General features: G+C 47.2%; 2 protein-coding genes across 4 annotated transcripts in view; both read right to left on the minus strand.

The window, feature by feature from the left end:
- Positions 1-1,740: 1,740 nt before the first annotated feature.
- SAMD1 (sterile alpha motif domain containing 1) lies at positions 1,741-11,478 on the minus strand. Its single transcript, XM_035099281.2, has 5 exons — positions 10,615-11,478; positions 8,698-9,073; positions 7,986-8,076; positions 6,513-6,621; positions 1,741-5,340 (listed from the first exon to the last, which is right to left on the minus strand). Exons 1-5 carry the CDS (start codon positions 11,338-11,340, stop codon positions 5,182-5,184), a joined length of 1,461 nt encoding a protein of 486 aa, XP_034955172.1. The 5' UTR covers positions 11,341-11,478; the 3' UTR covers positions 1,741-5,181.
- Positions 11,479-20,329: 8,851 nt separating this feature from the next.
- PRKACA (protein kinase cAMP-activated catalytic subunit alpha) overlaps positions 20,330-25,887 on the minus strand; it is a 58,031-nt gene continuing 52,473 nt past the window's right edge. For all 3 annotated transcript variants that reach the window (XM_035104841.2, XM_035104839.2, XM_035104840.2), the window contains exons 9-10: positions 24,203-24,367; positions 20,330-22,095 (exon numbers count right to left, since the gene is read on the minus strand). In XM_035104841.2, the coding sequence (XP_034960732.1) occupies positions 21,970-22,095; positions 24,203-24,367 (291 nt within the window). In that variant the 3' untranslated portion in view covers positions 20,330-21,969. The remainder of the gene's footprint in view (positions 22,096-24,202; positions 24,368-25,887) is intronic.

Here is a 25,887-nt window from a genome sequence, read left to right on the forward strand (position 1 = left end):
TACGCAACCACTTCTCAGGAAGAACGGAATAATAATTGTGAACTCGACATTGACTTAATCTGGAACGCCCTACAGTTGCTACCAAGTTGAAAGCAATGAAGGATCAGCACAATGGGAATTGAAAGTTCTTTACTACAGTGGTACCTCAGTTTATGAACACAATTGGTTCCGGAAGTCTGTTCATAAACTGAAGCGAACTTTCCCATTGAAAGTAATGGAAAGTGAATTAATCTGTTCCAAATCGTAAACCGAAAATTCGTAAACCGAGGTGTTCATAAACCGAGGTTCCACTGCATTTTTTACTGAAGCAGAATCTTCCCTTACAGTTATCAGCCAGAGCTGTTGCTTTCATTGTAAATCTTGGGGGGGGGGGAATCAATCCTAATTTATTATCTACTCCCAGAGGTACATTGAAGTCAGAATGAGGAACATAAAGACTTCCGCAGCCTCAGACCAAGAGTTCATCCACTTCAGCATCCTGTTTTTGAGAGTGGCTAGACTGCCAGCTGGCTCTCAGAGGTAGCCTGCCTCTGAATCAGGTGTGTCCATTTAGTTTATAATGGCAAACAGCTAGTGCTAAGACTCTGCACTGGAGCCAGTGGCCATCATATCATACGACAGCCTTCCACCAGCTATCTGACATAGTTCTTTAATAAAAAAAATCTGTCCTTGGTCTGTTTGGTAAGGGTGGAAGCATGGCCTGTACATAGGGAAGAGATGGACTCTTGCCACAACACACACAATTCATACCTCCCCTCCTCCATTTAATTATAAAGCATCAAGTATTTGGCCTTTCCTCAAAGTATTTCAGATGCTTAATGGCTTTGGTTGCCTTTTTGTGTGTGTACGCTGCAGGACAATGCATCAGTTCCCAGCATCAGCCATGAGGTTAAATACTCGTACAGCTAAACAGGAGCATCATGTAATTGTTTTAAAAGATCAACTTCTGGCTGTGAGCACCACAAACATTGATACCTCTAGTATGTCAGTCCTGAATGAATTTCTGTTCTGTAGTGATGTTCATCGTTGACAACCCAGCTGCTTTTGGGCTAATCTCAATTTAAATGCCACATAGTGCTGAAAGTAGCTAACAATCCTGTACTCAGCTGTAGGTTCTACTCACTTCGACTGAGCTTATCCCAAGGTAAGCAGGTATAGAACTGCAGCCTAAGGATCCTCAGAGTGTAAGAGCATCTGTATAGCCTAAGATGCTGGTGCTGCATTACGGCTTCCATCATTCATGACCATGCTGGCTGGAAAGCCAACTTCTGGGGGGGCCACAGGTCCTCCATCCATTTTAAGTCAAGGCAGCACATTTGGAAACAACACAGGACATCCAGAGGCATACATTCTTATAGCTCAGCCACTTGTAGTCCCAAAGTTACAGTTCCATCCCATGTTCATCGGCAAATACTAGTCGCAATCACTTATTCAGAGGGAAATCATGGAAAGTTGCAAAAATCTGTTAGAAGCATTATTTTCTTAATTATCCTCTGTCCACTTCTCTTTCAGGTGGGTATGTGGGCTTGGATTGCATCACCATTTCCAAGGAGAAGCCCATGAAATATCAAGCATTTCCTTGATATTTCAACCATATACCCAAGGCATCACCGATCAGCATTTGGAGGAATGACCACTTTGCCAGAGGCCAAGTTGGTGAAATGGCCCTAGAACAGGCACCCCCAAACTTTGCCCCTCCAGATGTTTTGGACTACAATTCCCATCTTCCCCGACCACTGGTCCTGTTAGCTAGGGATCATGGGAGTTGTAGGCCAAAACATCTGGAGGGCCGCAGTTTGGGGATGCCTGCCCTAGAATATCTCCCACTCCCTGTACCCCCATTCGCTTTTCGCCACCTGTGACATATTGCTTCTGCAGCAACATTGGGTGCTAGACCACCCCTGCACCATGATTGAAATTAGGATTTTAAGCAAGTTTAGGGAAATGTCTGTGATTCAGTCTCTGACTAGGTTAAGTAACTGTTATGTGTTCAATTCAGGTAGAGCAGAGCTTTCCAAACTCTGTGTAGCGACACCTAATGTGTCAGTGTGTCGTGCAAATGCTCCCCGCTCTCTTCCCAGTGCTGGAAAGGGGTTAGTTTAACCTCTGGTTTGCTAGCAAAACTGAATTACTGTGTCACGAAATGATGCATGTCTAAAAAGTGTGTTGCCAACATGAAAAGTTTGGAAAGCTCTGAGGTAGAGGGAGCCAGGTGTGAAGTCTCGCATTGAAGTGGGTGCACGTGATTCCGCAGCCCAGTCCATCCCAAACCTTCGGTTTCAGCTTCACATCCAAACTAGATTTCAAATAAAGGTTGAGATGAAACTTTGTTGGAACTGAGTCTGACCCAAAGTGATGGAGCACTTACCGGGTATTTGACCAGCTGTAGTATTAAAATACTATTTCTCCTCATTAGAATGGTCCAAAATAAATCCTAGCCCTTTAAGTGTTTAACTTCCGGTCGCTAGATTAGCCTAGATCAACATAAAAGACTGTGCAATATGTTGTGTCCACCTTTACTAAGGAAACTTCGCCTTTGGATTTTGTAGATGTTGAATTAGTGAAGACATTCCCGGTTCACACCTCAGCACAGCCTTAGCCAAGGCTATTTCCCCTGCACAAATTTCCAAAACCTGCATGTTACGACCTGGGCCCATTGCCATCCAGCTCAAGCCTAGATCCCAAAGCGCAAATCTGTTTGTTTGTTTTTAAAAACCACACAACCAGCCAACACCCTATTTGTGTTTTCATCAGCACATGGTCATGTATTACCAGCCCTTAAACTGTACTATAGTATATCTAGGAATGTAGTATCCTGAAGCCACTTTCCATCTTGTCTCTTATTTGAACTACCCTCTGCACTGACAGGCAACACAACCTTGTCCCATCGAAGCCTCATAGAGGAATTTTCAAAAAACTGCACTGGAACAGCCTTGCTTGGCTTTGTCCACTCTAATCTACACCTTTCCACTGTGGATTATTAATGTCCTCTCCTCTTTCCACCCTTGCCAGTGTCAATAACAATGAAGTAAACGAGCAGCCCAATTCTGTAGCCCTACTCTGTTCCCAAAAGGACAGCACGAAAAGTTGGAAAAATCACTCCCACTGTTGAGTCATCTAAATTGGTTCCTAAAGAATTTCACCGCCTATGGCAGCTCTTATTGGTGGCCAATAAACAGAATACATATTAGAACCCAAAAATCATCTTTCTTTTTTTTTATTCCCAGCTCTGGACAAAATAGTAGGGTCTAGTGCAATAGGGGGCAACATGCAGCCGGTATGTAAGCCCCTGAGGCACTTTTGTGCTACGACATTGAGAACCTCTGCTTTCAAAGTTCAAACAATAGGTTTCTAGCCCTCATGGTTCCAAATAAAATATCGAGAACATAAATTCAGTGTGCTCCTGTCTAGCTGTACATTCCTCTAGGCATGCATGTTGGGTTGTGTCTTGAGCTACGTACGCTTCTCTGTTTCTGAGTCACAACTAAACAGGGTAGTTACTGTCTACCCACTGATCCTGAAACTGTACTAAGGGCCTGTCTACATTCCAAATTTAAACCAGTTTCAAACCTCATCTGCCACGGTTCTAAAACAACAAATTCTAGGAACTGTTGTTCTGTAAAAGGGTCTAAGATACTACAAAAGAGTTCTCAGCAGCCTCACCAAAAAGTTTTCATCCCTACAGTTCTTTACAGAAAGCCGTGACAGTGAAGCAAGTTTCAAACTGTTTTGTGAAACAGATACTTACTAAGCAACTGGGGTACTCAAGAGGTGTGCCCTGAAAAATCACCAAGAAAGCTCAGATTTTGTGTTGTGTGCCATAGCTAGATCCTCTCCATTTGGTGTGCACAAAGAGCCAATTTCACTGTAGTCTTTTTTACCACCTCCTCTTGCTGTTACAGTCTACCTTTGCGGGCTTGGCCTGCTTTAACAAGAGGAAATCCTTTCTTAAGGCAACAAAAACCACCACCCCATTTTTCGTAACTAAGAACAGGGCTAAGGACCATTTCTTTTCCTCGCCCTTTTCAGTCCCCAAAGTGTTTGCTCCACTTATTTTATCTGCTATAGGAGCACCAGCTAAGCTACCTGGTTGTGAATATACACAGACAACGAGTCATCTGCCTCTGCCGTCGCTCTGCCGCCACAAAGAGACCTTCCCTAAACCCTAAGTGTTTCATTTTAGACCTCCTGGTGATGGTGCAAATGTTATCACACTTTTTACCCCAGTTGATTATAGCATTGAAAATTGAGCCAGAACTCCAGAGTTCTGCTCCCATCCCTGGACTAGTCAGAATACATCCCATAAACCGATCAGCAACACCACTAGGTGACACCACCACCCTCAAATAAAAAAAGGAGAGAAAAAGAGAGCAGAACTCAGGACTTCCACCTCTTTTTACACACACTTTTGTCCTTTAGACACATGTTCATTTTAGGTGATCCAATACCCCTTTCCAGAAGGCTAACAAGTCTGGGAATACTAAACCAATTGGTTTTTTTCCAGTTTAAATATTTATATTTTTTAAAAAATGGGAAGAAAGAAATAATAAAAAGCAGTTGACTCTGGGCAATGACCATGAAAACTGGAAGAAAAGCCTACCCAAACAGAAAAGAGAATAAAAAGATATTTGATTAAAACTTCTTGACACCTCCAGCAGGCTCCATCTTTGTCTTCTTGAGAACAGCAACAAAGGGAGGGGAGCAGGTAGGACCATCAAGTGCTACTGTGGTTGCTGTTGTGGTGGTGGTGGTGAAGGGGAAGGGGGGGTGCTGAAGCACAAATTATCTCAATTATACTGCGGCTGGGAAGAGGAACAAAAACCACATCTTTCCACCCTTTCCCAAGAACAGACAATGCACTATGGTAAGTAAAATGCTGGGGTAAGTAACACAGACAGGTTGGGAGAAGGATGGGATTTGTTTTGCAGCCCTCCCTCCCAGTCTTTCCTATCTCTGGACAATCAGGGTAGAGAAGCCGCAAAGCCTGGATCTTCATTTCTGTCCTCCCCACCCTTTTCACAAAAATCTGGCCAAAGTCCTTCTTCCCTTCACAGCTGCTTCTCTTTGTTTTCATGGAGGCAGAGAAAGGCTGAAATGACTTGAGACAGTAGCGGTTGGCAGAGTCCCTGTTCACTTCTCCCCACCCAAGCTCTCCACACCCTTCGCGAGCTGCGCCCGTCCTCAGCCCATGAAGGAGTCGCCCTCGTCCTCCTCGAAGTGGCACTGCTGCAGCACCTTGATGTGGTACTCGTAGATTTTGAGAGCAGGCCCCAGGCGGATGGATAGGCCGGTCAGGACATCGGTGCGCTGCATCAGCAGAAGAGACTTCCCATCGATCTCCTGCAGTGGGAGCAACAGAGGGACAAAACATCAGGGCATTTAGGGCACAGGAATTCCCCCCAGTAAGAGATGGAATATAGATCTTCCCCCCACACACTTCTTTTAAGAAAGCAATAGCATAGGTCTATATTAAGAAGGAATCTCCCTCCTCAGTGAACTGGAGGGAAGAAGGAAAGTGTTCTATAAATCTAGACGAGCTTCCAGGTTGAGGAATGGATATGATTGCACCTTGAATTTATGCACATTTTTTTGCCTATCTTGAATCCGTAGTCCTTTCCCATCCTTTTAACACATATTTAAGCATTATCAATTACGATTCATGCCACTGGTTTAACACCCATTAGGCCTCCAACACAAGTCACCAGGAAATGCCCATTCTAGGCAAAATTTCGTATTTTGAAATAGTCACAAGAGTATTTTTCAGTCTTTTCTATCTGAACACAGCGCATAGGAAGCATGACAACACCTCTCTGTTGAGCTTAGGTCGCCGTGGGGCCTATGGAAGGCTGGCTCAAAGGCGGAGGTGCCCATAGACAGCATCCAGATGACAAGGCGGGATGCTTCTAGGTGCAGAGGCCTGGAGAGGGAAGCCTGACTTTGGCCTTGGTTGGTGCCATTGACAGCTGTAATTGGGCCAGGCAGAGAGCCTTGATTACAAGAGGAGAGAGGGCTGAAGGAGCCAAATCCATACTAAGGGAAAGAGGCCCATGATGCAACAGGCAGAGAGGGATAGGGAAGATGTACGTGGGATAACACTCTGGATGCTTCCTAGGAACATAAACACACATTAAAATAGGATTGCTGAGCTCTAGTAACTTTCTTTTTCCTTAAGTGAATAGCCAGTCAGAAGCACTGGTGGGGGGTTGGGGTGGAGTGGCAATGAAACAGATCTCTAATCATTAGCGAGCACTTCTATTATTTGCAAGGCAGGTTTTTTAGCACACAAGAAAACCCCATGGTGACTGCTGCTTTGATGTACAATCATATGCACCCTGGTTCGTGTTTTACATTTGACAAAGAGCCCCTAAGCAACTAGGAACCGAGCGTGCACACATGCCAATCCCTACCCTGTTAAACATTCAGTGCCAGTCCCATTCAGGGCCTTCTATTTCGCTAAGAGTTCAGCTTGAGCATTAATCCCCAAATCTTTCACTTGGTATCCCAAGTCTCACCTGTTCTTGAAAGGCAGATGCTTGCTCAGCAAAACCAGCTTCTGTGAAATAATCCACAACATCACTCACAGTCCACTCCACTGGGTCAGAAGGCTTCTCCTTCACTGAGCTACGAGGAGGAGAGAGAGAGAAAAGAGAATTCAGACCCCAGACATCCAATGGCCTCCTGCTCCGCAATGAGAAGGGGACTTCTCACCAGGAGTTAAACAGAAGAGGGTGCATGCATGGATCCAGAATAGGCAGGGGGTGGTAGATCATAAAAAGAACCCAACTTGAGCAAGAGACTAGTTTTTTCTGTACGGGGCCATCCCACCCCAGTAATTTCTTATGTGTATTTTTAAACCACCCTTCAAATATATTGCGGGAAGGGGAGGGGTTACAAGAATAAAACAAAATGTGAATAATAAAGTAAGTCAAATGCCACAAAATGACAGAGAGCAAGAACTTATCATCCTCATCCTCATTAACTTCATCTCAGAAGCTTGGGTTAAAAAAAAAGACACCTGCTTGGAGCTAAAAGGAAGAATTGCATCTTGTCAGGGAAACATCTTTGGGCAGAAGATATTCCATCACTTGGAATCACATTTCTCTGGTTGCCACCCACCTCACCTCAGTCAGCGAGGCATATCCGGAGACAGGTGGCCCTTCAAGTTCCCTTTGAACAATACAGGCATGTCCAAAGTCCATTTTGGGGGCCTAATCCAGCCTGCCGGTTGACTTAATCTGGCCCCCATGGCAGTATATGTCCTGGGGTAAAAGCCTAAAAGCTCAACAACTTTGGTCGGCCCTCATGCATGTTCACTTCATCAAATCTGGCCCTCTTTGAAAAAAGTTTGGGCACCCCTGCACTAATGGAATGGAAGCCAGTGTGGCACAGGTAAAACATGATCCTAACACCCAGTCCCAGGCAGCAATCAAGTAGCTGCATTCTATACAAACTGCAACTTCTGAACAGTTTCCCAAGGCAGCTCTATAGACAGTGCATTCCAACAGTCTATCTTGGAGGTTCCCAGAACATGGATGACAGAGGCCAGGCTAACAGGAAGCCTATCCTAGGAAACAGGAATGGAAGGCCCCCATTGAGAGGCACCAATATGGCATAAGACCCACCTTGGGCAGCAGCCCTTCATTCACTCTGACAGCAGCTTCATTTCCCAGTGTGTGCAAAAGCTGAGTGCTGCTGCTGCTCCTTCTCTTAAGAACCAGCTGGGGTGAGGCAGCAGCTACAGCTCCTCCCTCATTTCCAGAAGCACCAGGGTAGAATGAGGGGCAAGCTTACCCAGATGAAAGCCCTTCTAGATGCAGTCAACCTTTACTCACTGCTGAATAAGTCTTGTCTGTTCCTTTTCTAGATTCCCTTAAATAGGTGGTGGCACTGATGGCAGGGACTCAAGTGTTCTCTCCTTACAGGGGGCCATAGGTGAACTAGCTGTCATTAAACAAAAGGGTTTTCGGTGCCCACTCAAAACTTACGTGCAGCTGAAGGGTCTCCCATCTGCCTGGATGCCAGGTCTCCCAGGGGATGAGGGCACAGAGGGCTCAGTACCTGCAACAGCTGGTGACACTGGGAGAAAGTGAGGGGGGGGGAGAGAAAAAAACACACCAATGGGAATGGGCCTAGTTCTCTTACAAAGCACCAACTAGCTGGTGAATGAGTGTGTGTACGTGTGTGTGTGTGTGTGTGTGTGTGTGTGCCTGGAGCCCTTTTGAGGGAGAGAAGCCAGTTTTAATTCCCATGGCACAAACACATGAGAGCCAAAGCCACCTTCCTACAATCCAACCCCCCACTCCTCATCCACCCATAACACTACTGACCTGGCCTAGGGCTCCTAGGCATAATTCTCAATAGTGAGTTGCACAACGACCCCAGGGGTCTGTTTACACTGGAAAAACCTGTGGAATAATCTCATCACCATCTCCAATGGTTCCTCCATTAGGATCTTTTGCTATGTCCCTCTAGGGCAGGCATCCCCAAACTGTGACCCTCCAGATGTTTTGGCCTACAACTCCCATGATCCCTAGCTAAGAGGACCAGTGGTCAGGGATGATGGGAATCTGGAGGGCCGAAGTTTGGGGATGCCTGCTCTAGGGACTGAATCTCCCAAGAAAAGTCAAGCTTAGCCAACTATTCCCCCCCCCCCCCGCACCCTCTGCCACTCCCTCTCAACCACCCTATACCCTATACCTGCTCTGTCTGGCTGCTGATAGGCGCTGCCATCTTTCTTGCTGCCCCCCAGATGGTGACAGGCACTTTCTCCAGGCCAAGAGGCCTTTGTATGACATTGCTCATTTCCTTCATGGTGGGGGCGCTCTGATCCTTTGTTCAAGGGCTGCTCCTCGAGGGAGCGCAGGTCTCTGGTGAGGGCACTGCTGGGTGGGATCTCTTTCCCACCATGCTTGCTGTCCTTACAGTCCCCGTTCACCTGGCCTATCCCAGGTCTGCTGTAGTTGCTGGCCTCATAATCTTGTGCCACCTCTGAACCTTCAGACATGGTGGAGGCTTCATCCTCTTCTTCCTCCTCTTCTTCTTCTTCTTCTTCACCTTTGACCTCACCTGCCTTCTGCAAACATAAAAAGAATACATATATTTAGAAATCCAGGCCCTGCTTCCACAGCACCCTAGACTAATCACCCCTGTGTCTAACTCTCCAGGCTTACTCAATGTTGGTGCCTCAAGTTCCTTGTTTCACTTTTATTGACTTTACAGTATGGCCTACACATAATTGTTGTTAATGGTGCTTACTGTCAGGCTAAGGGTGTATGGGATTCTGGCCTTTTGCTAAATCCTATGCCAACTTTCCTGGGAGTTAAGTACCACATACCTCTGTGGCTGTTACTTCTGTCTAGACATACACAGGTTTGCACACTTTGACAACTAACCCAAACTACTTCCAGGTTACTATGTAATTTTACTCAGAGCCCTTTCTTGTAATCCTGCTTCAGTTCCCCCTATTTGTTCAAAATGAGTTACAGTACTGTACTTAGAACCAGTGGTGCTGCTAGTCTCTGTAAAGGTGAAGGCCTCCAAAATACTACCGCAAAATGCTCAGAGGCTCTTTGAAGCACGAGCAGGACCTGCATTCTAATCCAAGAAGAGATGGAATCAAATTTTAGCCACACCATCCCTCCACTTGGCTTTGTTGGGCGGATCTGCCTAGCCATCCTTGAAACAGAAAACTTGCCAAAAAAAAGAGAGAACCAAAAGGGGCTTCTTTTTACTGGACTGTAATTGTATTCTACCCTTGATAATTGCTCTGATCCTTACTGGATTGGGTTACATTCCAGAGCTGGTCACCCTCCTGGCCAACACCACATGATTTCTCCTTTTGTGCTCCCCCCTCCGCTCCCCGTTTGCATTCGCTGCCTTACTACTCCCACCACCTCTCGACCTTATTGGAGGTTACAGAACCCTTTAGGTCAAGCACAAACTGACTCTTTGTTCTGTGTTTATACGGAGCCTGGCACGGCCTGAGTTTGGCGGGGGGGGGGGAGGTCAGAGAAGGGGCCACTGTCCAGGGCCCAACGTGCATCCTCAACGCCGCACAAATGTCTCCGGAGGGCCACACACGCAGGTGAGCGGAGCCCCTCCGCATGCCCGGGGGTGGTTCTTACCCGCTCCCCAACTCGGCCCCGCAAGTTCCCCGCGGACCAGGCGGAGTTGTGCCATCCAGCGGCGGCCTTTCCGCTCACCTTCCCACAATACTTCGGAACTGCACGGGAGAATGTCGCCCCGTCGAAGCCCAGGCACCAATCGTGGCGCCCCCTCTCGTGCCAAAGCGATTTGATTGGGCGCTGCCCATAACTCTTCCTCCCAGACACACGCACACCTGCGCGAGCGCCCGCTGACAACATTTGGGGGGCTGGGCGCCGTCTGCCCTCCCCGAAAGCGGCTCCTCTCCGGCGCCCGCCCCTCCGCTCCCGCCCCCCCCCCGCGCCCAGTGTTCGGGCACCCCCTGCGCGCGCACTCCTCCGCTAGGTCCGTTTCCGTCCTGGGGAAGCTGAGCTCACCTGTTCCTCTCAGCCCGTGCGCCCCCGCCGCCCCGCCCCGCCCCCTCCTCCCACCCCACCCCATCCCCCCGCGCGCGCCGCGGCAGCCCCTCACCTTGTTCCTGTAAGCCCTGGCGCTGGGCGCCCGGGCCTGCGCGCCTCTCTCCGCCCTGGGCAAGGCGACGCTGTTGCCGCTGCCGCCGCCCCCGCCGCCACCCAAGCGGGTCCTCTCCAGCCGCTCCTCTTGGAGCAGCCCCTGCGCTCGGCCTCGAGTCACTCGGCCGCCCCCCGGCGCGGCGCCGTCGCCGCCCAAGTAGCGCACAATCTCTCGCAGGCTGACGGGGGAGGGCTCCTCCGGGGCGGGGGCAGGCGGCGGCGGCGGCGGTCGCTCCCGGCCGGTCCGACGAGGAGGAGGCGGCTGCGGCGGTGGTGGTGGCGGCGGCGCGGCTGGCTCCGCGCGAGGCGCTGCACGCTGGGAGGACCGGGGCGTCGCGGTGGCGGCGGCGGGAGCGCTGGGCGGGGAAGTGCGGGCCGGCCGCTGCGGGGCCGCGGGGCTGGCGGCGGGCGTTCCGCCTCGCCGAGGCGGCTGGACCCGCGCAGCGTTGCGGTACGAGATGCTTCCCTTGTAGCTGACGCGGAGCACGGCGCGCTGCTGGATGAGCTTTTCCAGCTCGGCGCGGGTGCGCTCCGGCTCCGGGCCGTGCCGCCGGCGCACCATGCGGCAGATGCGCTCCAGGTCCGGGCGCGCCTTGCGCGAGCGCAGCGAGTCGATGGTGTCCAAGATCCACTCCTGGTAGCGCGGCGCCTCCTGGCCCGGGGGCGGCGGCGGGGGCCCGGCCATGGTGTTGCCGCCTCCCCCGGGGCTTCGCTGCCCCCGTGCGCCGCTCTGCCTTGGCCTCAGCTCTTGCCCGCGCGGCGCCAACTAGACCCTCCGCCCGGCAGGCGCTGCTGCTGCTGGAAGCGGCGGCGCGCGGGCTGGTCCGGGCAGCGCGAGCTCCTCCCTCCCCTTCCCCCAGCCGCACGCGCCGCCGCCTCCACCACCGCCCGAGCGGGACCCGCAGCCGCTTAAGGAGGCGCTGTTGCCTCCCGTAGCCTCCCTACACTTGGCGGCTTAAGGTGGAGCAGGAGAATTCGCAGCGTCCCCTTAGCGGCCGCGCCGGCTGGAAAGGGCGCTCTCTGGCCGCCTCAGGCAGAAGTCAACAGCAGGAATCCGGCGAGTACATAATTCTTTAAAAAACAAAACAAAAAAAAAACTCGCTGGCTGTTCCATTTATAGCAGCACGAGTTTCAGCGGCGGATTTCAGCGGAAAGTGGAATAGAAGTTTCCCCCTCAGCCTGCAACGCTTAGCTTTCCTCTCAAACGCCCTTCTTCATTTGCTCAATTTACGAATTTGACCTCCTCCTAGGCCCCCGTTTATTCACTCAAAACTACGGCGGTCAGCGTCCACGCCCTTGCTTAATCCTGATCGCTGAAGATTTGTCCTGCCTGCCCCTGTACACTTGCCTTTCCTGCCTACAGCAGATAAATGTGAGCGCTCAAATATGGAAGGAGATCAGAACCTCTATGTTTTTCTTTGTGTGTTTTTTAAAGGCGGCTGTAAAGAGAGGGAAAATGTCCCTCCCAGCCACCACTCCTTCACTTCCTATGACATTTGCTTTTGCAGCCCTAGGCTACACCATTAAGGTTTCAGTTCTGTGCTCAGAGAAGCAAGCTCCACTGAGCATAGTGAGAGTTGCATCCAAGTAAATACACAGAGGTCAGACTAAACTGAACTCTTGCAGTTGTCACAACCAGTTGGCCTCTGGTCACACTAGGATGTCCTGCTGTAAACTCTCACAGTCTTGGGTACCCTCCTCCGACTCTTGTTCTCATACATCTAGAAATGTTAGAAAGGAGGCCCTTAGATTTCACAATATGTTGCATTTTGATTACTGTACTCTTCTTTTTGGCCAGGACCCCAGAGTTTATGATGTGATGACATAACAAAACATAAGCTGCTAAAACATAGTTTAAGAGGATAAGTAGGATCAGAAAGGGGAAGCTTGTACCTGTTTCTAATATGGTTAAGCAATTAATTGTAACAGTTGGATTCCTGCCCCGCCCCCCCCGCCCCGCAACCCCAGAAGTCAGAATCTAAGCAATGCTAGGAATATATTGACTATTGAATTTCAAAGAGAGGAGACAGGAAATCTGCAGTAGAGTGACTGAGGCCTTGAGTATATTTTCTCTGTACTGATGGGCTGTGAAATTTTCACAAGATGCCAAAGGCTAGCACACCACACAGATATCTCTTCATTTATTTGTGAAGACGAGCTGCACTAAAGCATATCCATAGTAAATACAGTGTGGTAGTTATCGTTCACGTAAAAGTCAGCAGGGCCCAGTCTTATTCAACATCTTTATCAATGACTTGGATGATGGGCTTGAGGGCATCCTGAGCAAGTTTGCAGATGACACCAAATTGGGAGGGGTGGCTAATACCCCAGAGGACAGGATCACACTTCAAAATGACCTTAACAGATTAGACAACTGGGCCAAAGCAAACAAGATGAATTTTAACAGGGAGAAATGTAAAGTACTACACTTGGGCAAAAAAAAAAAAAATGTAAGGCACAAATACAGGATGGGTGACACCTGGCTTGAGAGCAGTACATGTGAAAAGGATCTAGGAGTCTTGGTAGACCACAAACTTGACATGAGTCAACAGCTAAAATGCAGCAGCTAAAAAAGCCAATGCAATTCTGGGCTGCATTAATAGGAGTATAACATCTAGATTAGGCATCCCCAAACTTCGGCCCTCCAGATGTTTTGGACTACAATTCCCATCTTCCCCGACCACTGGTCCCGTTAGCTAGGGATAATGGGAGTTGTAGGCCAAAACATCTGGAGGGCCACAGTTTGGGGATGCCTGGTCAAGATCAAGGGAAGTAATAATACCACTGTATTCCGCTCTAGTCAAACCTCACCTGGAATACTGTGTCCAGTTCTGGACACCACAGTTTAAGAAGGATACTGACAGGCTGGAACGTGGCCAGAGGAGGGCAACCAAAATGGTCAAAGGCCTGGAAACAATGCCTTATGAGGAACGGTTTAGGGAGCTGGGTATGTTTAGCCTGGAGAAGAGAAGGTTAAGGGGTGATATGATAGCCATGTTCAAATATATAAAATGATGTCATATAGAAGAGGGTGAAAGGTTGTTTTCTGCTGCTCCAGAGAAGCGGACACAGAGCAATGGATTCAAGTTACAAGAAAGAAGATTCCACCTAAACATTAGGAAGAACTTCCTGACAGTAAGAGCTGTTCGACAGTGGAATTTGCTGCCAAGGAGTGTGGTGGAGTCTCCTTCTTTGGAGGTCTTTAAGCGGAGGCTTGACAGCCATCTGTCAGGAATGCTTTGATGGCGTTTCCTGCTTGGCAGGGGGTTGGACTGGATGGCCCTTGTGGTCTCTTCCAACTCTGTGATTCTATGATCAGCACCACCAACTTAAGCTATGTCTGGTTGAAGTCAGTGTTAATTCTCTACCTGTTAATTACTCAAGCCCTGACCAAGCTAGACCAATCTACATCACAGTCACTCTGCGGCTAAGCTGCCACCACCCCTTGGGTAGTGCTAGCTTGCAGAGGAAGGGCAGTGCTGCAAAATGTGTACGCAGATGCTGCTCCACTTTTCAAGCTGTAGGCCCTTGCGCAAAAGGGGAGCTACTACCAGGCATAGGGGAACCCCAGGATTTGTAGCAATACCAAAAAATAAAATAAAAAACCTAGTGGAAGGAAATCTCAAAGCAGACCAATGAGAACAGCATGCTCAGGAGTCAGAGACTGACTAACTGGTTTGAGGGAGGGAGTGGTTGGAATCTTTAATAGCAGCACTCAGCACTGCATCATATTGTTGCAGCTCCAACTTCTATATATATTTCCAACAATACATTGCAATAGCATGACCAAGAATTAGAATATAGAAGCTACGTAAATAGGAGCAGGCTCGGTTCTCGGTGAGAGATGCGTTGAATGTCTATGCAGAGTGCAGCAACCTACTGAACTATATAGCAGATGAGTTCCTGCAGTACACTGCCCATCATAAGAGAAATACAGTAGTGATCTACTTTATGCCTGGGGCAGGAGCAAGAAGGGGAAAGTGAATAAGGGATCCTACAGAACAGAATCCCTTCCTTGTTGATTTTGGGGGAGAACAAAAGCATCTGCTTTGTATGTAGGTCCCAGATGCAATCTTTGGTGGCTCAAGGTAGGACTGGGGGAAAAACCTTTCATCAAAAATCCTGGAGAGCCACTGCCAGCCAGTGCAGACAGTACTAAGCTGGATAGACCAATGATCTGATTCAGAATCAGGTAACTTTCTATGGCCCAAAAAGCAAAATGGATAGTATAAATTGAGCAGCCATGCTAAGTTACCATTAGTTTTAACATTGCGCTATAGACTACTTCTATAAATTGAGGGCAGACAGCTGATAAGGATATGCTAAGATCAAGTGGGTAGCTTTCATGAGTTATATTCCCAGTTCCCACATACTGCAATTAGGGCAGAATAACAGGGTTTTGTGTCTTCTTAGGCTGCACCCATTTAACTCAATTCTTTCCCCAATGCTAATCCTGTGAGAATTTCCAGTCCACCTCAAATCATAGTTTTTCCAGTTATGGCACAGGTAACACAATTTAGCAGTGATGTAGACTGTGGGAAGCAGTGGCTTTGATCCACCCCCATTACTGATGGGAAAGAGGCACTGGAAAGGGAAGCAATATGCCCATGTTCACAAGCTGAGTCAGTGAGAGGAAGTGGTCAGGAATGAACTGCCTTCATGCCATCTCTTTTTCAAGCCCTCCTCCCTTCCAGAGGTGTGAATAAAGCACTGTAGCTTTCAGTATGTTTTGAAACTACCAGTCCACTTGTTTTACTTTAAAACTCCCAGTATGTCAAATGAATTATCTTTTCCAAACCGAAGCATTTGTGCCCTCCAGAGAGATTTCAAGAGCAACCGCCTTGAAAAATTGCAGTAGCATTTTTGTTACTCTTAACATCTCTCATTTGTGGTTTTCCTTAAAACACCAAGGTTCAAGAATTCCAGTATTTGCTGGCAAGCAAATGCAAGGTTTCCAGGCATCAAATGTAGCATTCCTCTTGAGTATACAACTTTCAAACATCTATACACATCAGTCATCTAAATCCTATGTAAAAAGGATATTATGCAAGTCAAATGGCCTGAAGACTAGACACACACAAACACACACACACAGATTAATCCAACTTGAAGATGCCTAAACAGTTGATACATTGAAATTGGGGTATGATTCCTTTAATAATAATAATAATAATAATAATAATAATAATAATAATAATTTATTTATACCCCGCCCCAAGCAGGAATTAAGATTGCCGGAAGAAATATCAACAACCTCAGATATGCAGATGACACAACCTTGATGGCAGAAAGTGAGGAGGAATTAAAGAACCTTTTAATGAGGGTGAAAGAGGAGAGCGCAAAATATGGTCTGAAGCTCAACATCAAAAAAACCAAGATCATGGCCACTGGTCCCATCACCTCCTGGCAAATAGAAGGGGAAGAAATGGAGGCAGTGAGAGATTTTACTTTCTTGGGCTCCTTGATCACTGCAGATGGTGACAGCAGTCACGAAATTAAAAGACGCCTGCTTCTTGGGAGAAAAGCAATGACAAACCTAGACAGCATCTTAAAAAGCAGAGACATCACCTTGCCGACAAAGGTCCGTATAGTTAAAGCTATGGTTTTCCCAGTAGTGATGTATGGAAGTGAGAGCTGGACCATAAAGAAGGCTGATCGCCGAAGAATTGATGCTTTTGAATTATGGTGCTGGAGGAGACTCTTGAGAGTCCCATGGACTGCTAGAAGATCAAACCTATCCATTCTTAAGGAAATCAGCCCTGAGTGCTCCCTGGAAGGACAGATCGTGAAGCTGAGGCTCCAATACTTTGGCCACCTCATGAGAAGAGAAGAATCCTTGGAAAAGACCCTGATGTTGGGAAAGATTGAGGGCACTAGGAGAAGGGGACGACAGAGGACAAGATGGTTGGACAGTGTTCTCGAAGCTACGAACATGAGTTTGACCAAACTACGGGAGGCAGTGGAAGACAGGAGTGCCTGGCGTGCTATGGTCCATGGGGTCACGAAGAGTCGGACACGACTAAACGACTAAACAACAACAACCCCGCCCATCTGGCCGGGTTCCCCCAGCCACTCTGGGCGGCTTCCAACAAAATATTAAAATACAGAAATCCATCAAACATTAAAAGCTTCCCTAAACAGGGCTACCTTGAGATGCCTTCCAAAGGTCTGGTAATTGTTGTTTTCTTTGACCTCTGGTGGGAGGGCATTCCACAGGGTGGGTGCCACTACTGAGAAGGCCCTCTGCCTGGTTCCCTGTAACTTGGCTTCTTGTAGCGAGGGAACCGCTGGAAGGCCCTCGGCGCTGGACCTCAGTGTCCGGGCAGAACGATGGGGGAGGAGACGCTCCTTCAGGTATACTGGACCGAGGCCGTTTAGGGCTTTAAAGGTCAGCACCAACACTTTGAATTGTGCTTGGAAACATACTGGGAGCCAATGTAGGTCTTTCAGGACCGGTGTTATGTGGTCTCGGCGGCTGCTCCCAGTCACCAGTCTAGCTGCCGCATTCTGGATTAGTTTCCGGGTCACCTTCAAAGGTAGCCCCACATAGAGCGCATTGCAGTAGTCCAAGCGAGAAATAACTAGAGCATGTACCACTCTGGCGAGACAGTCCTGGGCAGGTAGGGTCTCAGCCTGCGTACCAGATGGAGCTGATAAACAGCTGTCCTGGACACAGAATTGACCTGCGCTTCCATGGACAGCTGTGAGTCCAAAATGACTCCCAGGCTGTGCACCTGGTCCTTCAGGGGCACAGTTACCCCATTCAGGATCAGGGAATCCTCCACACCTGCCCGCCTCCTGTCTCCCACAAACAGTACTTCTGTCTTGTCAGGATTCAATCTCAATCTGTTAGCCGCCATCCATCCTCCAACCGCCTCCAGGCACTCACATAGGACCTTCACCGCCTTCACTGGTTCTGAATTGAAAGAGAGGTAGAGCTGGGTATCATCCGCATACTGATGAACACCCAGCCCAACCCCCCTGATGATCTCTCCCAGCGGCTGCATGTAGATGTTAAAAAGCATGGGGGAGAGGACAGAACCCTGAGGCACCCCACAAGTGAGAGCCCAGGGGTCTGAACACTCATCCCCCCCCACCACTTTCTGAACACAGTCCAGGAGGAAGGAGCGGAACCACTGTATGACAGTGCCCCCAGCTCCCATGCCCTCTAGACGGTCCAGAAGGATGTTATGGTCGATGGTGTGAAAAGCCGCTGAGAGATCCAGCAGGACTAGGAAACAGCTCTCACCTTTGTCTTAGGGGCAAGATGCGTTAACAAGCCTGTGTTTGAGAGATTTAACTGTGCTTCTGGGTTTTCAACATTCTCTAGTGTTATAGTGTCTTTTGTACCAACTTTCTTGCATAGCAGCCACGAGTTGTATGTGGACCTATTGAGAGGCTGCATGGTGTCAGACAGTTCCAAGAAGCTGCAAGAACTGTAGGCAGGCTCACTGGCCTACAACTTCTGCACCCTGTTAGCTTCAGAACACTGGGAGTCACTGTGCTACCCTCCTGAGCAAGACTTTGCTCATCACCAGATGTGGCCTCCTTGCCTGACCACATCATGAAGAGAAAAAAGTGCTCAAACAGTGGGGACCAGATAGGGTATCAGAAGGCAATTTAAGAGAGAGAGAGGTACGTTTGAGAGAAAAGTGGTTTGAGGGGCTTCAGTTTCCACACACACATTTTTGTCCCACTGCCATCTCCCGTCAAAAAGATTTTGCAGTTTTTGAAAGTAATACCACAGCTATTAACTGGAGGTGAAAGTGGAATTCCTCTTTCAAACTGTCGTCAACATTGGGGGAAGGTGGAGTGAACAAACTACAGTGTCTCTGGGTTTAGCTAAGAAATTTTTAAAAAGGAACCAAAAAGGATCTCATAGCTTTTTTCATCTCCAAGAAGTCTTACCTCTATATGAACTGGGAAAGCAGCTAGCATGCTTCAAATCAAGTTGCATCCCTTTGCTGTTCAGTCCCTAATGCTTGTTATTCTCAGAATGACCCATTCACTTAAAGAACAGTTCACCCTAGTTTTCCAGTGCACCTCATTCTATCACTTCACTTGAGCAGGCATATCTTTAGAAGCCAACTTCAGTCGAACTAGAAAAGTGTCTTGTAGCAGCAAAGGAGTCTTGTAGCAGCATGAAAAACTGCTCTAGCATCCTAGCTAGCTAATGTAACACAAATAAGTTAGTTTGCAATGTGCCACAAGTTATTGGTAGACTGTCACTTTTTCAAGCCAAGCCTGAAAATATGTACGGTACATAGAAAAAGCAAAATTTAGATTAAGGAAAAGAGTGACATCATAGCCAACTACAGTTGCCATATATCTTGTTGAAAAAGTCCTTCAACTATGAGCATAAGCAGAGACCCCAAAAGCAAAACACAAATGTCCAGAGACCTTGCAATATAGTTGTACCTCTGGTGATTAATACAATTAGTTTTCTCATAGACTGTGTTGATAATGGTTGATCTCTTACAAGAACAGGAACATCTGTGTACCATTAAAGTGCTTTCTATTTTGTCTGCCCAACTTTCAATGGCCTTGAATGAATGGATTTTGCACTAGGAGACTTTGTACAACACTATAGTTCATTACGTAACTCGACATGTGACATTTATTTCATATACAAACCAATAGTGTGTTCTTTTGTAATCAGCAGGGTAGGAGCTTTCTATAAATATCAACGTTCTACGGCAAATTTTACACACACACACAGGTTCAGTGAATCTAGCAATTGTGGAATGCTGATGTAAACTTGAGGTAACAGACACATGATCCCATTTTCACAGCTATTTGATAATCTTAACTTTCCATCTTTAAGATGCTAGCAGAATTCCCACAAACTAAAAATTAAATAGACTCAAAATATCACTTATATTGCTATTGCATTATTGATTGGCTAGTAAGTTAAAACTAGCTAATCCATTTTGTTAGCTGACCTCCTTAAAGTTGATCAGGACAGACAATACCCTCAATCTACTTACCTTCAGGCATGTCAATTAAACCGTCGGTAAAGAATCTCATTGTGTCAGTGGCAAATGTGAGCACACATACTGCTCTCAAAGAAGATATATTCCGTAGCTTCCCATCCAGTGTCATCATTTAGCGCCTGCCATTTGGAAGGCCCAAGTACTGTCTCCTGTATTAGCGTTCAAACTTCTCAATGTCATCGCAGCCCCTCACTTTTTCCTCTTCTCCGCACCACCCTGTCTTAAGTCACGCTTCAGAAATAAAAGTTCAGGGTTTTTTTAAACAAAACTTTATTGGTAATAGTTTCAAATATGTTTACAACAAAGCACACTGTTAAAGAGGAAGTAGGGTTTGTTTTTTTCTCAGTGAAACAAGTTTTGTTGGATTACATAGAAGTGTTTTTTTCTGAGGCAGGGAGCTGGTGGGTATTTTAACTCCCGCTGTCTCCCCAACCCAACATAGAAGAGGCCAATGAGCTATTGGTGGGAAGAGGATGATGAGGAGTTGGAGGGGCGAGCAAAGCTTGCCTGCTCCTGACAGTGCTTCTGTAAGTGTTATATGTCATCTATCAATCTAAAGAAGACTGCTTTGCTCCCCAGCCACAGAAAGAAAACAAAAGAAAACTAAACTGGTGAATATAGAGTGTGTTTGGAGTGGGGTAGGTGAAGACAGAACACAAAGAGGCATTGCATTGGAAAGGAAGGGGGAGGAAAGAGTCGGAACAAATTTAATGGAGAGAAATGGGCTCCCCCTCCTCATCTTTGAGTCACAGCTCCCTCCGCATCCATGAGAAAAGACTCTAATAAAACAGATGCCACCTCTCATTCCCTATCAGAACTGCAGGTCAAAATGGAATGGGCCTTCCCAACACTTTTGTTTCTAAGCCCCTACCCACCTCTGTTTATACCGGGATTTACATTTTCCACTCCCTCCTTACCATCTTAACATTAAGAAAAAATATAGCAGGTCAATGGAGCCCTTAAGGACTGGTGCAATGGAGTTTCTACCAACAGACTGGAAAGATCCTTGTATTACAAAAACAGATGTTGGAGGTTTGAGTTTGGAAGGGTAAGGATCCTAGCAGCCAATGCATTTTGCCTGCGACGTTCAAGCTCTATCTATGTGGACTTTCTCCCACCCTGATGGCTCACCAAATGAGAGAAGCCCCTTTGAACCATGGCAACTAGCTAGAGTCTATCTGATGTTTCACAGGGTGGACTAGATCCTGCTTGTTTCTCTTCCGTTCAGGCAGATGCTCCAAGAGTTGCCTGAAGTGGGGAAACAACTCATGTTGGGACATTTGGATTGGAGGGTGGTGGTGATGATGGGGAGACTGGGGAGGGGAGAGAGAGAGAGAGAGAGAGAGAGAGAAGGGGTGTGTGCACATTTAAGAAAGACAAATTGAGACAAGGTTCCTTCTCTCAGTATGCCTTCGCCAGCTGGCAACCAGTCACTGCTCCCTCCTACAGGTGTGAAAACTATTGCCCCCTTCTTTCCCCCAAAATAGGGAGACAAAGATTGGAAATAAAGTGTTTTTCTATCCAAAAAACACACACAAATTCTTCATGCTAAAACTCAGTTGTTTTTACAGAGTTAAAATTCCTGCTGAATTTAATTTAACGGTGCGGGAGACAGAGCGTATAAAAAAGCACTGTGCCCTGCCTAGACTTTTAAAACCCTTTTTTATAAAGCCAGTCAACTATTTCTTTAAACTTTTTATTTAAAGATAATAAAAGGGGCCTGGAAAGGGGGGGGGACTGATAAAAGGACAGGAGTTGTCCCATAGGGGAAGTTGAGAGGGTGGGGCCATTAACCTGTTCAGTGCTGGTCTAAACACCAAAGTGCTGTGTGGATGTGGTTATTTCTTGCCCTAACCCGCACCCCCCCCCAGAAATTCTTGCAGTGCCCCATGAACCAGACCTTTCATAGGGGGTGATGAATGGCAAATATATCCCCTTTCCCCTAAAAAAAATTAATAAAATAAAATAAAGCCACCAATAAACCAGGGACTGTCCAATTAGGGTTTGTGTGTGGTGGTGGTGGGGAGGGGGGTTGGAGTCAATATGAGGAGGAAGGGAATTTGTTTAAAACCTGCCTGAGAATGGCTGGGAGCCACCTTACAGTTTTCAGTGGGAGGTGGATGGATGGCACTCCAACTGCTGCCTTTTCCACAGCTTCAAAATGAACTCCCCTTTTCTCTCTTCTGCCCAAACTGATTCAGGTGAACCTCAACACTCTCCCACCTCCCCAAATTAACATATAGGCAAGGAACTCTGGCCCTTGGGGCTGATCAAATCCAGCCCTTCCGTTTCCTGGGCACACAAAGCAAGGGGGACTGGCCCTAAAATTCTGCAAACTCCTTGGCGCACTTCTCACTGATGGACACCCGGATCTCCTCCTCCTCGTAGTCGTCAAAGTTACTTGTGTCGCCGGGGCCTTTGCACTTTGGTATAAAGGGAGCTTCCACCTGTGGATGGGAGGGGACAAAGCGAGGAGTTATTAGAGGTCATGTCTGCATGGGTTTAGGAGAAAGAAATGATACCATTCGCTGTGAAATTGGGCTTCCTGTGGGGTTATTGGTTTAAGCTCCTTCTCAATTTAACCAGAAACAAAAATAGGTGGGCAGGAAAGAGAGAGAGAGAGAGAGAGCTAGCATGTCATATAGGGGAACCTCAGGGTTGAGGGGCAAATGTACTCCTCTCTGACCTGTGGGACCCTCCCCAGACCACACACCTGACTGGCCACCCTTACCTGACTGGAATAGATCCTTGGGCTCTGGTAATACCTCTTGCTTGCCTGGATGGAAGGCAGAGGGTGTGTGTGTGCACGTGTGTGTGTGTGTGTGCAAGCATCTGTAGAAAGGAGCCTATTACACAATAAAATTCACATCCACTGCTTTGCTCACTTTGGCCTCTGGCTTCACCCACCATCAACATGTGGTCCCTCGAAGGCTGCCCAAAAGGGAATGTGGCCCTTGGATACAGCTGAGCCTATTCCACAGGCAAGGAGAGCAACATGAGATCTTCCTCACTCATAGCTTGAGCCCACGAAAGGCCAAGCCAGACATGCCTGTGTTTTTTAATCAGGTCCTTGACTGCTTATCTTCCAGGTGGGGCTGAGATCTACTTTCTGAGTATCAAAAATGAGTTGGCAGGAGAGGGAAACAAAGCTTACCCCTCCTTTACCTTGCCACACTTGGGTTACTTTAATCTCCCTTCCCTTTAGCCCACTCTACTTCTAATACTGAAACTGGTTTGGGAGGAAATAGTCTCAAAGCAGCATTATGCACCTTTAGGCATGAGGCAAAAATGTTCCTTTTTGCCTTTGGTTGATTTGACTGACATCCTATGCCCTTTTTAAAAGTGGGGTGTTTTTTTTGTCGGAGTGTGTTTATTGGGTTGTTGTTGTTTTTTGATAATGTGTCTTGTGGTTTTATATTTTGATTTTGCTTTGTGAACCACCATGAGACCTCTGGGTATAGGGCAGTATATAAATTCAATAAATAATAATTATAATAAAACAAAAAGGAAGACGGTGGACGGAGTAGCCCTTGATCCCCTTCCTTGTATGCCCACCCTGACATAAAACATGGCTCTCCCCACACCTGCATGTTACAGGCAAATAGGCAGGCACAGACTGAACAAATATGCACGTCAGGCCCAGCCAAAATGGAAGCTGTACCTACTGGCCCCTGCCTTGCTGCTCAGCTTCCTCCTCTCAAGGCAGAGATGTATTTAATTGGGCCTGCTATTTTCCCCCAGTTTAGGGGGAACTGAAACTTAAAACCTTCATCTCCAGAATATTTGCACATTAGGTAGGCAGCAGAACTAACAGTGAACACGGTCGATGACATCATCCTATCCTGCCTCCCTTCAGCTTTTTCATACAAAGGGGTTTCTCAGCCCTGCCCTCTCATCATGTTCTATGGGCAATGACTTACATATGGGCCATTAGCAGAGCCTATACCAGGAGTGGCCCTCCAGACTGTGCTGGATTCAAACTCCTGACCAGTAAGGTTGGAACTGGAGTCTGACAACATCTGGAAGGCCGCAGGCCTATACCATGGAAAGCAACATGTGACCAGAGGAGGTTTTTAGCATCCAGATGCCATTAGCAGCTGTGGGGTTGAAGCTTTCAGTCAAATTCACAAAGGGAAGGTCTAAAAGAAGACATGACAATTTCCAACACAGCTGCAACAGTGGATTTAACTAGATCCTGGGATCTTTTCACAGATAACTAATAATCACAATATGTCCTGAGATCCCATATCATTAATACTGGGCCTGCAAGTTCCACTGAAATATAAGAGCTGCTTTACATGCAGGTTTTCTCAACACAGAGATAAGCTTTGTGGGTGGGGGGCTCTCTTGTTTGTGAGGCTGTGAGCTATACGCTTCAAAAAGGTGATACACGTGTTTGGATGGCTTTGTGTACCAGCACTACACACCCACAGTGATCTGGCATTACTTCTCTGGCAGTGTGATAGTAGAAACCTCTGCTTTGGAAATAAGGCTGTGGGCTGACACCACAAACCCGCCCCCTTCTTCTGACTGCACCCTGCTACTTCTCCTTACCTTCCGTTGGTAGATGGCAATCCAATCAGTAGTAGCAAACCACTTGTGGTTCTTGATGTCATTGACTCCATTTTTGAGGTTGCCAAAGCGTTTGGTGAGGTCTACCTGAAGTAAGTTACGCAACAGGTCCTTCAGGTCTGAGCTGAAGTGAGACGGAAAGCGAACCTGGGTGCAATGAGGCAGAAGCCAAGAACAGGTTAATCTCTCTGCCTTCCAGGAGAAATCTGACAGGGCAGGAAGTGAGATTCATTATGCTCTGTAGCCAAAGCACTAATTCACCATATGTCTGCAATTGCAACATCTATCACAAAACTGGGGCCTTGGGAAGTTGCACCCATGCCCTGCTTGAGGACTTCCCATAGGAATCTGGTTGGCCACTGTGAGAACAGAATCTAGCAGGATCTCACAGAATCACAGCAGAATCTGTGAGAGCAGAATCTAGCTCTTCTTATGTCCTTAAATGTTAACATTGCACATTCCCACAAATCCTAGAAATTATTCTAACAAGAACTTCTAGCTGTCATAGAGACAGAGAGGTGCATATCCTTCTGGAAACACTCTAAACACAAGAGGGACAGAACGAGGGCTTTTACTGGCACACTTGGAACGCTTGCCTCTCTCTCTTTAAACTGATTTATAACTTCTGAATTTTTTAAAAAATGCTCTGACTGGCTTGGCACAGGAACTGCTGAAAGAGAGAAGTTCACATGCACACACAAATGTACAACTGAGGCAATGTCCCCTGAACTACTTTTTAAAAACTGAAAACAATTTAAGAAGCAGTTTGGCAAAAGAAGTCGGCAGCAAGAAGACCCTTAAAAATAATACAGGTGCTCTTTGCGCTTGCTTCTTGACAATGTGTCTCACCTAAATGAAATTCAGGGTGGCTAGTGGGTTTGAAGATCTTAAATCAGAAGCCCTAGGAGCAAACGCCCTAAGAAAAAAGCACTGGCAAAGTGGCTATATTTATTTATTTATTTTATTTGTTTATTAAATTTGTATACCACCCTTTGTATACCATCCCAAGCCGGAATTAAGATTGCCGGAAGAAATATCAACAACCTCAGATATGCAGATGACACAACCTTGATGGCAGAAAGTGAGGTGGAATTAAAGAACCTTTTAATGAGGGTGAAAGAGGAGAGCGCAAAATATGGTCTGAAGCTCAACATCAAAAAAACCAAGATCATGGCCACTGGTCCCATCACCTCCTGGCAAATAGAAGGGGAAGAAATGGAGGCAGTGAGAGATTTTACTTTCTTGGGCTCCTTGATCACTGCAGATGGTGACAGCAGTCACGAAATTAAAAGACGCCTGCTTCTTGGGAGAAAAGCAATGACAAACCTAGACAGCATCTTAAAAAGCAGAGACATCACCTTGCCGACAAAGGTCCGTATAGTTAAAGCTATGGTTTTCCCAGTAGTGATATATGGAAGTGAGAGCTGGACCATAAAGAAGGCTGATCGCCGAAGAATTGATGCTTTTGAATTATGGTGCTGGAGGAGACTCTTGAGAGTCCCATGGACTGCTAGAAGATCAAACCTCTCCATTCTTAAGGAAATCAGCCCTGAGTGCTCCCTGGAAGGACAGATCGTGAAGCTGAGGCTCCAATACTTTGGCCACCTCATGAGAAGAGAAGAATCCTTGGAAAAGACCTTGATGCTGGGAAAGATGGAGGGCACAAG

Source organism: Zootoca vivipara, chromosome 2 (genome assembly GCF_963506605.1).
Source record: "Zootoca vivipara chromosome 2, rZooViv1.1, whole genome shotgun sequence".
In the NCBI taxonomy this organism is placed as follows: Eukaryota; Metazoa; Chordata; class Lepidosauria; order Squamata; family Lacertidae; genus Zootoca; species Zootoca vivipara.